Genomic DNA, 13,113 nt, shown 5'->3' on the forward strand with positions numbered 1-13,113 from the left:
AAGTTGTTTTTTGTTTGTTCAGGTCTCCACGGTCTGCCAGAGAGGAATGGAAAACTTAAAGACCTCGCACACTTCGACGCCACGTTCTTCGGGGTTCACGCGAAGCAGGCAAACCTCATGGACCCGCAGCTCCGTCTTTTATTGGAGCTCACGCACGAGGCCATTATTGATGCCGGTTTCAATCCAACTGAGCTGCGCGGTTCCCGGACTGGCGTTTACGTCGGCGTCTCCAACTCTGAAACAGAAGAGATGTGGACCGCCGATCCTGACAAAATAAACGGTTACGCCTTGACTGGGTGCTGCCGTGCTATGTTCCCCAACCGCATCTCCTACACGTTCGACTTCTGCGGTCCCTCGTACGCCGTGGACACGGCCTGTTCGAGTTCAATGTTTGCGCTTACTCAAGCCGTGACGGCGATGCGCGCGGGTCACTGCGACGCGGCCATCGTTGCCGGCACCAATCTGTGCTTGAAACCCGCCAACTCGCTCAATTTCCACCGACTGAGCATGCTGTCTCCGCAAGGTCGTTGCGCTGCGTTTGACGCCAGCGGCAACGGTTATGTGCGGTCGGAAGCGGCCGTGGTCGTGGTCTTACAGCGCCGGGCCAACGCGCGTCGAGTGTACGCAACAGTGCGGGGCGCGAGAATGAACACAGACGGCACTAAGGTCCAGGGCATCACTTTTCCCTCGGGAGACATGCAACGCCGACTTGCGAAGGAAACTTTTGAAGAAGCCGGCTTGAGGCCGCAAGATGTAGTCTATGTTGAAGCTCACGGAACCGGTACAAAGGTAAATTCATTATAATTGAGCTACATAGTTCCAATTTGAAGTCTTAGTACGAAACTAACCAAATTAAATTTCATTTAGGTCGGAGATCCGCAAGAAGTGAATGCAATAGCACAGCTATTCTGCGAAAATCGTTCAGATCCTCTGCTTTTGGGCTCAGTCAAGTCAAACATGGGACATTCGGAGCCTGCTTCGGGATTGTGTTCAATCGCTAAAGTTGTCGTCGCCATGGAGAATGGCGTCATACCTCAAAATTTACATTATAAGAGCCCAAATCTTGATATACCAGCTTTAAGCGACGGAAGAATCAAGGTAAACATAATTTGGAATCATAAACAAAATTTATTAAAATTTATGTCATCCACGTGTCTGATGTAAACTATTGAACCGCACTGATGAGTACTGTTACTAATCGTTTATCGTATTCTCCGCACAGGTAGTAGACCGGAACCTCGAATGGAACGGCGGTTTGGTGGCCGTCAACTCGTTTGGGTTCGGCGGCGCCAACGCTCACATCATCTTGGAATCGGAGCGTGTCGGCAAGCGTGTCCGCACCGAGTACGCCATTCCTCGACTGGTCCTCGCTTCGGGACGCACAGAGGACGCCGTGTCCCACCTGTTGGAACACGCCGCCAAGCACGCCAAGGACGCAGAGCTGCACGGTCTGCTGGACGCGATACACGCGCGGAACATCCCCGGACACGGATACCGGGGCTACGGGCTGCTCTTGAATGAGATGCAAACTGAAATCGTCGTTAGTGAACTTTTTAATATGATCCATGATTGCAATTAAATTCTTTTCTTTTTTAAGCTCTTTTTACTTTTGGATGCAGCCGGCTACTTTGAGGCTTAAGATCGAAGTCTTATTGGAGTAAAAGTTTATCTTTAAACCTTCAAACCTACCATTCTATCACCTGTGATCTAGAGGAGTAGTATAGGATGAGTAGTAGTAGTAGTAGTCCGCACGGGTAGGTACCACTACCCTGCCTATTTCTGCCGTGAAGCAGTAATGCGTTTCGGTTTGAAGGGTGGGGCAACCGCTGTAACTATACTTGAGACCTTAGAACTAATATCTCAATGTGGGTGGCAGCATTTACGTTGTAGATGTCTATGGGCTCCAGTAACCACTTAACACCAGGTGGGCTGTGAGCTCGTCCACCCATCTAAGCAATAAAAGAAAAAGGTGTAGTATAGCTGGAAGGATTAGACAATGCACTGCAACATAATTTATAGCCAGTCTCGTCCTATAAAACCGCCCATTGTGGTAGTAAAATAATGGTATTTTTGTGTGCGAACAGGAGACAAGCAGCGGAGATCCCAGGCCCATATGGTACGTGTTTTCTGGCATGGGGTCTCAATGGGCGGGCATGGCTAAGTGCCTGATGCGCTTACCGGTGTTTGCGGCCAGCGTGCATCGCTCTGCCGCTGCACTGAGGCCCCATGGCATCGACCTAGTGCACGCGATCACGGAGGCCCCCGACGCTGCCTTCGACGATGTCGTCATCTCATTCGTGTCGATAGCTGCCGTGCAAGTGGCCATGGTCGATGTGCTCCGCGAACTCCAGATCACTCCTGACGGCATCGTGGGACATTCCGTTGGAGAAATCGGTGAGCGCATACAGGAAACTGTAGTCTTGTAACAAACGTTAATGACGATATTGTGATATTCATATTTAGTGGGGTCAAAGTCAAAATTGTCTTTGACATATTTGAAAAAAAAATTTTGCGATGGGTAAATCGTTTCGCTGTGCCCTGCAGTTTCCCACCGCTGCCCACCAGGTTTTAAACAAGAAAAAAAGTTTATTTTACTTCAATTATATTCTATACTGACAGAAAGTAAAAGTTTACTTTATTCATACCAGTCTTAATGTCTGTAATTAAGTATATATACTCCATAGTCTATATATACTCATAGGGTTCTAAGATCTCAGTATAGTTACAACGGCTGCCCCGCCTTTCAAATCGAAACGCCCGAAGTCGTCGTGGCCTACTGAGACCTTAGAACTTATGTCTCAAGGTGGGTGGCGCATTTTACGTTGTAAATGTCTATGGGCTCCAGTAACCAATCAACACCAGGTGGGCCGGCAATAAAAAAAAACGCATTTTCAACAAAACAAATGTAATTAAAGTAGAGATTTCCGTGTGGAGGTTGCGCGTACGCTGACGAGACGCTGACGGGCGAGCAGGCGGTGCTGGCGGCGTACTGGCGCGGGCGCAGCATCGTGGACGCGCGGCTGGACGCGGGCGCCATGGCGGCCGTGGGGCTCTCCTGGGAGCTGTGCCAGCGCCGCTGCCCGCCCGACGTGGCGCCCGCGTGCCACAACGCCAGCGACAACGTCACCGTGAGCATCGATTGTTTACGAAACGAACTGATAAAGAATCCTCCTCCTCCTCCTTCAGTCGCTCGCTCATTGATGAGCATCGTGATGCGCCCGCCTGTGACCTTTTTTTGTAATTAGTAGCCACTTATGTCGGTCAGTGGCACAGTGAAGTGCGTGGCTCAGTTTCATGTCCAGATACTCGGGCACTTGATCACTCCATATTTTTCGGCTTCGACCTCTGGATCGTCTTCCATCGACTTTACCTGGAGAAACTCATAGTGACGGGTAAAGTGGATGGAAGACGACAAAGAATAATAGTATATTTATTGACTACGAAGGCCCTGGAGTACACAGAAAGCTATATTCATTTACTCAACTAAGCTCATCATTATTCATAATATAACGAATTGTACAAGGTAGGGAAACATTGTCATTGCATTAAAAAAAATCTTAAATAGCGATTGTTAATGAGTACGGAGATTTGTTGACGAGCATAGTGTTCGTTTGACGAAAAACCACTGACAATTTCTTACGTTCCAGATATCCGGTCCAGTTGCTTCAATAGAGAAATTCGTAGCGGAATTAACGGCTGAAGGAATCTTCGCTCGGCGGGTGAACAGCTCGGGGATCGCCTTCCACAGCAAGTACATCGCGGCCGCCGCTCCGCTGCTGAGGAAGAGTCTCGAGAAGGTCATACCTTATCCCAAGGCGCGGTCCTCTAAGTGGGTGTCTTCCTCGTTACCCAGAGATCAATGGGGATCAGAGCTGGGTGAGTCTTATCATAACTGTAGTCTCGGGCTTACTTTCATTTTGTATACTATGTGCTTAGTGCGAGTTTTTTAACGTTCTCGATAGCGTAAAAGTTTACCCAATTTTGTATGCAGTTGGAACAGCGCCCCTAGCGGCAAACGTAGGCAAACGATCCCATTCCATACAAATATGAGCTAACTTTTACGCTATCGAGAACGTTAAAAAACTCGCACTAAGCACACCGATCGTAACTCGTAAATACGATAAGATCATTAATTGGCAGTAGTTAAACCGTGAATTTAGAGCTAAGAAAATATGAACGAAATTAAAAATAAATATCTATAGCTATCTCAGGTCTCCTGACACCTGTAAAAGTGAGTGGTATACTTTTATGAACCCTCTATATTGACTCGACCTGATCTATTTATTTATGTAACAAAATATTTTAAAGCAATTTTCAACAGTACCAAGACGTTCATTAACTTGAAAATTTGAACACGTACCAAGGGCCGATAGTGATATAAGTTTTTCGTTGCTTTGGCCTAATACCGTGAAGTAGGATCAACAGGCTTACGCGCTTAGGAATGTATTGTCTCGTGGCCGCAATCCAATGCGCTGGTCCGACCAAATCTAAACCACTGGATACCACAGTCTACGATGCACACACCGCCCAGAACAGAGGAAGATGGCGACACATCATCCAGAGAAGGATAAACGACCCTCAGACATGAGGAATGCGACTCAGGGAGGTATTTATTAGTACTGACCGGAGGAAATGTATTCGCAGCCAAGCTGAGCGACGTGAACTACCACGTGAACAATCTGCTGTCTCCCGTCCGCTTCGCCGACGCCCTGAAGGAGATCCCGGAGCGAGCCATCGTCGTGGAGATCGCGCCGCACGCGCTGCTGCAGGTCTGTGCCGCGGGAAATTCAACTTTATATTTATATACGCAATGCCGTTTAGGATTCAGGTCAGGGATGAAGTGGTCGTGGCCTAAAGGAGAAGACGTCCGGTGCATTCATTTTGAGCGATGCACCGGTGTTCGAATCTCAGGCGGGTACCAATTTTTCTAATGAAATACGTACTCAACAAATGTTCACGATTGACTTCCACGGTGAAGGAATAACATCGTGTAATAAAAATCAAACCCGCAAAATTATAATTTGCGTAATTACTGGTGGTAGTACCTCTTGTGAGTCCGCGCGGGTAGGTAGCACCACCCCGTCTATTTCTGCCGTGAAGCAGTAATACGTTTCGGTTTGAAGGACGGGGCAGCCGTTGTAACTATACTTGAGACCTTAGAACTTATATCTCAAGGTGGATGGCGTTTTTCCGTTGTAAATGTCTATGGGCTCCAGTAACCACTTAACATCAGGTTGGCCGTGAGCTCGTCCATATAAAAAGCTAAAATAAATAAAAAATATAAAAAAAAGGTCAGAAGATGCTACGTCGATAATAATAATTTCTACATTCTTTAGGGTTTGTACACAAAACTGCGAATCAGCGCAATGCGAATTCGCAAGCCACCTAACTGCGACACGAATTGCCGCAATGCGATTTCGTGCGGCAAGGCGTTTTCCTTCCACAATTGGCGTTCAATTCCACAATCCTTTAGCATTGCAGGAATGCGCGATACGAATCAATTCGCAAGTTCTTGCGATGCGTCGTGGGAGCTCGTAGATTTTTACGATGCGACGTCGCATCGCAGTTTTGTGTACAAGCCTTTATTAACACGCATGAGTTAAGGGAATTTTATTCTGGCCTTAAGTGCCTCCTTGTCAATAACGAAGGAATATCTTAATTTTATTTACGGTGGTATGTATTGCTAGCCTGTACGTATGGGTATCACAATCTTATATTTTTGTGCAGCGAAATATTAGTGGGATCTAGTCTGAAGGGTGAATGTTGAGACTTGAACCTCACGTCTCGATGTGAGTGTCGCTAGGCTGTGCGGTCGTGTGCCTATTGATCGCCATAAAAATAGGGTAGCTTCTATGTTTACTTTCATTTGGCTCTACTACTTTTGTTACAATCCAGTTCGTTAATATTTCGTCTAGGAATAAATTGCGATTTTTTGCATGTTACATCCGTTTGGAATCTGAGAACCTTCCCATGACACCTTTCTTTATAAATATATTTATAATTGCCTCAAATGAGATTTTTTTCTTAAACCATTATCAAAAGAGTAAATATCTGTAAATTCGACGTTTGACGTGTTATTATTTTTAATTATCGATTAGTAAAATTTCAAATCAAATCAAATAACAGCGTGGTGTAGCGTTGCGGGGCGGTGTAGACGTGTATGTATATGTGTTGTACGTCGGCAGGCGGTGCTGAAGCGCGCGGTGCCGGCGCCCGCGGCCGCGCACGTGGCGCTGGTGCGGCGCGACGCGGCCGACGCGCTGCTGCACCTGCTCGGCGCCGTCGGCAAGCTGTACGCGGCGGGCGCGCAGCCGCAGCCCTCCCGCCTCTACCCCGCCGTCAGCTTCCCCGTGTCGCAGGGCACCCCCGGACTCGGCTCCAAAGTCAAATGGGACCACTCGCTGGAGTGGAGCGTGGCTAACTTCAGCGTGCCTCCGTCCGGGGAAAATATCATCGAATTCGATCTGTCAAAGGCCGACGACGCCTTCATAGCGGGACACAATATAGACGGCCGCGTGCTGTTCCCCGCCACCGGGTACTTGGTAAGTACAATTGTTACTTATATTTTACATATTAAAATTCCAAAGTCGATACAGTTGTTAAGCATCAATAGCAATAGTAAAAATATAAATGAGTGTGAACTCTTTCTCATATAGAAATCTAATTTTTTATGTCAATAAATAATTAGTTTTTTTAATTGAATTATAATTAAGGTTTTTGATCTATTCACTTACAATTAAACAAATGCTAAATTGAAATGAAAATATTGAAATCCATTATTTATTTAGGACATTAAAAATTGTCATTGTAAAGCGAGAGTCCAGAAACTGTTGAAACATGTAATAAAAAATAAACTGGTGTTAATTGAATGGCTCGCTGTTACAGACGCTCGTCTGGCGCACGATGGCCAAACTGAGCAACAGGAAGCTCGAGGACACCCCCATCGTGCTGGAGAACGTGCAGTTCAAGCGCGCGACCATCATGTCCAAGGACGGGCCGGTGCGCTTCCTCATCAACGTCCTCGAGGGCAGCGGACACTTCGACGTCTGCGAGGGCGGCTCCGTGGTCGTCACCGGCCTGGTCAGGCTGGCCGCGGACCCCGACAAGGAACGAATCCACGACGTCGAACCGGACAAGACCGAAGACTCCGAACCGCCACTGACCACGGAAGACATCTACAAAGAGCTGAGACTGAGAGGGTACAACTACGGCGGCATCTTCAAGGGGATCAAGGGGTCGGACGCGCGCGGTACTGTCGGGCAGCTCGCCTGGGAGGGAAACTGGATCTCGTACATCGACACCATGCTGCAGTTCGGCATCATCGGCGTCGACACCCGCGAGCTGTACCTGCCGACGCGGCTGCGGCGCGCGCTCATCGACCCCGCAGCGCTGGCGGAGCGGGCGCCGGGCGAGCCGGTCCGCGTCACCATGCGTAGAGACATCGACGTCATATCGGCGGCCGGAGTCGAACTGCGCGGCGTCAAGACCAGCCTGGCACCCAGGAGGGCCAACCCTCAGGCTCCTCCTAAACTGGAGAAATACGTGTTCCTGCCCTACGACAACACGTCTGTGGCCACCGAGGACACGTCGCGCTCCAAGAGAGACGCCATGACCGTTAGCTTGCAGGTGCGATATTGTCTTTTTATTTATACAAGTGTTCACTCACTGATCGAAATATTCACAATTACTAACACCGTCAATTTGAGATTCCATTTATAAATAACATTTGCTCTTTTGTGTCGCTATTACCATTTTAAAAAACAAATAACCAACAGTAAATATTCTATAGTGTTCCTCTTTTTATATAGGATGCCGATTATAAAAGTAGATTGATTGATGTCATATCTATACTGTGAATGCAAGTATATTTTGACATATGAAAAGCATGATACAAAAATGGTAAACACATATCAACAGAGCTACTCTTGATACAAGTATTATTCGTCCAATCACAGGCATTAACAGCAAACAACTGCTGTTTGTATAGTACAAACAACAAAATATGTATTCAAGAGAAATTATTTTATGTTGAATATTTATATTGATATTATAATCAAGGAAAAATGTTCATTAGTATTTTTTCTAAATATAATAAAACAGTTTCGCGTGAGAATGAAATGTTTGTTTGGGAGGTAATCTACACTTCACTTCTGACCTAACACTTATCACTTTAAAAAAACAGCTTCGTTTCGACGTGAACGAAGGACAAACAAACACTTTCGCATATTGAATAATTATAATGCAAACATGTTCCAATCAGATTGCTATGGAGAACATCGGAGCCCTGAAGCTGAAGGTGGCGGAGGCGGCGCTGTCCCGCGCACCCGAGGCTCTGCTATCTCCTGCCGTGTCCGCGCTGCTGCACGCCGAGCCGCAGCAGCGCGCCGACGTGTCCGTGGGCGCGGGGCCCGACGCCGCCGCCTACAGCGCCGCGCTGCAACAACACGACATCAAGGTAGCCGCCCAGATACGCAATATTGCTTAGATGGGTGGACGAGCTCACAGCCCACCTGGTGTTAAGTGGTTACTGGAGCCCATAGATATCTAAAAAGTAAATGGGCCACCCACCTTGAGACATAAGTTCTAAGGTCTCAGTACAGTTACAACGGCTGCCTCACCCTTCAAACCGAAACGCGTTATTGCTTCACGGCAGAAATAGGCGGGATGGTGGTACCTACTCGTGCGGACTCACAAGAGGTCATACCACCAGTAATTTTCTTGAAACTTCCGGTTAGAGTGTCGAAATGATGTCCATCCGGCTGTTATTCAGACATTCATAATAGTCATATCCCTGCCTATTCTCTATTCCTCTTTCCTAATTTTTATCCTATTGAAGTAGATAGGGCGTGCTATCAGCCCGCTCGGGGTAGTAATAGCCTTATTCTACCGTGAAGTGATCGTAAAAATTACCTAATCACTGAGGTAGAACAAAACGTTTGAAGGTTAACAACCGTATTTTTCTTCTTTAAATTCCGATACCCAATTCTTAGGAGGTTTCCGAACCAACGACGGCCCCCTTGTGTTTTCTCAGCGCTACTGCAATATTGTGGAAATGTGTTCTTGATTCAGTTCAGTTTTGAAAATAATATCATCGGATGCATGGTGTCAATAGTTATAAATATTTTATTGACAGGTATGAGCAGAAGGATTATCATATTGATAATATATTAAAAAGCACTCCACGCTTTTTTTCAAGGCATAAATTATTCATTAATGTTTATTCACGCAAATACAACAGTTTCCAATTTACTAAGTGAAAAATAGAAGGCGCTCCAATGAATTTGTTGTTTTGACTGCCGAAGTAAATAACGGGTCTGTTTAAAATATTGAATTATTATCGGTCCTTAATAAGTACGCCGAATTTCGAGCTAATCCGGCGTTTTGAAGGGGGTCAAAGATTCCGTTACATACTAATATACTTATGAAGCTAATAAAAGCGTATTAAAAATAGAATTAGATAAAGTTTTAGTATATATATTAAGCAACTCTGTGAACTACAGGTGACGCCAAAAGACGGCCGCAGTGCTCCACTCGACGCAGACTGTCACCTGGTCGTGGCAGCTGACGTCATCGGGAGGCACGGCGCCCCCGTACTAAGGAACCTTATTGCGTCCCTGGCGCCCAACGGTCTACTGCTTCTAGAAGAACCACGCGGAGCTCTGAGCGAAAGAGCACCTCGCGACGTCATTGAACGCGAAGGGCTCGAGTTGATCTCGCGTCAAGTAGCCGCCCCATGCGAGTACTTATTGTTGAGGCGCAAAGCTGAGCTCCCCTCGAGCCACGTGGTGGTGGACGTGTCCGACGACGTGAAGTTCGCCTGGGTGGAGGACCTGCGGGCGGCCCTGGGTCGTGCCGAAAACGAGAACATACGCGTGTATGCGGTCTCGCGGTCGGCGCACTGCGGAGCCCTGGGCCTGGCCACGTGCTTGCGCGCGGAGCCCGGGGGCGGCGCCCTGCGAGTGTACTACCTGCCCGGCGCCCGCGATCAGTTCGACGTGACGTCGCTCGCCTACTCGGGGCAGGTGCAGAAGGACTTGAGTGTGAACGTTCTGCGCGCCGGAGTGTGGGGGACCTACCGGCACCTGCCCATCACCGACGCGGCCGACGCGCAGCTGCAGGTCAGTTGGGAGCTTCCCTAGTGTAGCTGTCCTTAAGAGCGAGTTATGTCAGTTTTTAGAATTTCATTTACTATTTTCATGTATAAACACTTGATTAGTATTTGATTGATGATTTGATGATATTTGCTTTCTATTATTTCATTGATATTTAAATGCAAATCATTTCGTAATGTGTATTTTGAACTCTTTTCACTGACATGATATTGACGCCGCTTAGAGTCACTGAGAGTCCATAGATCAGGATCGACCCGACTAAGACGTGTCCCCCCCGGCCTCCGCAGGTGGAGCACGCGTACGTGAACACCGTGACCCGGGGAGACCTGTCCTCGCTGTGCTGGATCGAGAGTCCACTGCGGTACGCGCAGGTGTTGGCACGGCCCCGGGGCACTGAGCTGTGCCGGGTGTACTGTGCGCCGCTCAACTTCCGGGACATCATGTTGGCCACCGGGAAACTGCCGCCGGACGCATTGCCCGGGAACTTGGCCGGACAGGTCAGTGGTTCCTGTTGGTTACTATCTCAAATGAAAATTTATGATTGATCGGTTGTCTTCACCCGGGATGGGAATGATCTCGCATTGACCTTTTCAGCCCAATATATTTTGATTGTTAATAATAAATACATTAACATTTAATTCAACCATATATTGTCCCGGATGTTGAAAATAATGCATTTTTTTTAAAAACTATGTCCTGCAATAATTTGTCTACAGTAGATTCATTTCAATTCTGATTACAAAATGAAAACGAAAAACTTTACACACCGTATCTGTGTATTAAAAAAAAACTTAAGTACTATTTATAATATAGGATTAGGATATAGGATTTTGGATTTGATAGGCATTTTTGAGAAGTATATTGAAATTTCTGTCGAAATTTTAACAGGAATGTATCCTTGGTCTCGAGTTCAGTGGACGCACCGAAAGTGGAAAACGCGTGATGGGCATGGTCGCCGCGCGCGGCCTGGCCAGCACCGTGCTGGCAGACGAGGGCTTCCTCTGGGAGGTGCCCGAGCAGTGGTCGCTGGAGGAAGCGGCCACCGTGCCCGTGGCGTACGCCACCGCGTACTACGCGCTGGCGGTCCGCGGGGGCATGAGGCGCGGGGACGCCGTGCTGGTGCACGCGGGCTCGGGCGGGGTGGGGCAGGCGGCCATCGCCATCGCCCTGCACGCCGGCTGCGACGTGTTCACCACGGTCGGCACGCCGGACAAGCGGGCCTTCCTGCGCCAACGATTCCCGAAGCTGCCCGAAGAGAACATCGGCAACTCTCGGGACACGTCCTTCGAGCAGCTGGTGATGCGGCGCACGCGCGGCCGCGGCGTGGACCTGGTGCTCAACTCGCTGGCGGCGGACAAACTGCACGCGTCGGTGCGCTGCCTCGCTGAAGGCGGACGGTTCTTGGAGATCGGTAAACTGGATCTCTCCGACGACACGCCCCTGGTAAGTGACTCAGTTTTTCGTCAAACATCTATTATTTAATATCTAACAAAGCGCATTACAAAGTTGCCGTTTTTGGGCAGCCGTACTAGTCTCACTGTCTACTGTTGGGTTGTTACTAACGCTCATAAACGTCACAATGTGTGTAGTATTTGTCCGGCCACGAGAAATTATGTAATTATAGAGTGCAGGATTCATTTTTGTTGAACGACATTAGTCCCTCGATGTGCAAGTGGTCTGTGGACAAGTATGTTCACGAAACATAAAGAGTCGTAAAGCACAGCGCGAGTGTCTCCGCCAGGGCATGTCGATCTTCCTGAAGAACACAACGTTCCACGGCATCCTGCTGGACGCGCTGTTCGATGCGGACGGCGAGCACCCGGACAAGCTGGCGGTGGTGCGCTGCGTGAGCGCGGGGCTGGCGGCCGGTGCCGTGCGCCCGCTGCCCGCCACCGTGTTCTCCGACACGCAGCTCGAGCCCGCCTTCAGGTACGAGCGCAGCCACACCGGCCTGTTTCACCGAAATGCCTGCTATGAATTTTTAAACTGAACACTATCGGGTCCTACACAACAGTGTATTTATCTCTTTATCTCTTTCTGTCTTTTTTTTTTTCTCTCTCTCTCTCTCTCTCTCTTTCTGTCTCTATATATATCTCTCTCTCTCATCATCTTGACGGTTCGTATATTGTCTCCAGATACATGGCTGCAGGGAAGCACATCGGCAAGGTAGTGATCCGAGTCCGCGAGGAGGAGGCGGGCGGCGCGCGGCCTGGCGCCCGGCTGATGGTGGCCGCGCCCCGCACGTACTTCCACCCGGCCAGGACGTACGTACTCGTCGGTACGTATTCCACAGCAGTAGCCTGATCATACATTTTAAGTTAAGAGGAAATTGTAACTCAATATTTCCATCAAAACCTAAACATACAAGCGTCGTATCTTAGCCATGAAGCTTCGCTTACAGTAGCCATAAGCTGGATGAACGATATCACCTTAAGGCGTCATTACGTTTCGGCCTGCGTGACGTGATTCGCATCAAAATAACTTGTTCGTCTGCAGGGTTTGTCATTATCATTCTAACCTCAAAAGAAGTAAATACTATATTATAGTAAAATCTTTATTGCTATATTTTTATTGTGGTTGATAGTTGAGACTTTGTAACGGAAAATAGTCACATTCGTTTTTAAAGTAATATTCAGTTTTAATAAAAAAACAAAGAAGCAGTCTGAGTAATTCAGGTCCAACACGTGTGATATATTAACGACAAATATATCAGTTGAATTTGGCATTACTTTAATAATTTGCTTTTAAGTCCCATGCTCGAGAGACGCGGCGCCATCGCCACTGAAAGTCAGATGAGATGGTAACGTGTCTAGTAAGTTCACTTCTAAGGTCATGTTGTTCCTCAGGTGGACTGGGTGGGTTCGGACTGGAGCTGGCCCAGTGGCTGATCGTGCGCGGAGCCACTCGCCTCGTGCTCAACTCCCGCAGCGGAGTGCGCACGGGATACCAGGCCTGGTGTATACGCAGGTGAGGCAACGTATATTTTATATTTTGTTTTCCT

At 48.0% G+C, this 13,113-nt stretch overlaps 1 protein-coding gene across 2 annotated transcripts in view; it reads left to right on the forward strand.

Moving 5' to 3' along the window:
- Positions 1-13,113, forward strand: part of FASN1 (Fatty acid synthase 1) — a 60,551-nt gene that overhangs the window by 31,946 nt on the left and 15,492 nt on the right. For both annotated transcript variants that reach the window (XM_028174757.2, XM_028174756.2), the window contains 16 exons: positions 23-789; positions 868-1,098; positions 1,223-1,540; positions 2,085-2,394; positions 2,935-3,128; positions 3,648-3,876; positions 4,645-4,769; positions 6,186-6,542; positions 6,886-7,626; positions 8,261-8,455; positions 9,501-10,118; positions 10,400-10,609; positions 11,001-11,555; positions 11,854-12,041; positions 12,248-12,390; positions 12,959-13,079. In XM_028174757.2, coding sequence (XP_028030558.2) covers positions 23-789; positions 868-1,098; positions 1,223-1,540; positions 2,085-2,394; positions 2,935-3,128; positions 3,648-3,876; positions 4,645-4,769; positions 6,186-6,542; positions 6,886-7,626; positions 8,261-8,455; positions 9,501-10,118; positions 10,400-10,609; positions 11,001-11,555; positions 11,854-12,041; positions 12,248-12,390; positions 12,959-13,079 — 5,302 coding nt within the window. The remainder of the gene's footprint in view (positions 1-22; positions 790-867; positions 1,099-1,222; positions 1,541-2,084; positions 2,395-2,934; positions 3,129-3,647; positions 3,877-4,644; positions 4,770-6,185; positions 6,543-6,885; positions 7,627-8,260; positions 8,456-9,500; positions 10,119-10,399; positions 10,610-11,000; positions 11,556-11,853; positions 12,042-12,247; positions 12,391-12,958; positions 13,080-13,113) is intronic.

Source organism: Bombyx mandarina, chromosome 11, assembly GCF_030267445.1.
Source record: "Bombyx mandarina strain Sakado chromosome 11, ASM3026744v2".
Classification (NCBI taxonomy): Eukaryota; Metazoa; Arthropoda; class Insecta; order Lepidoptera; family Bombycidae; genus Bombyx; species Bombyx mandarina.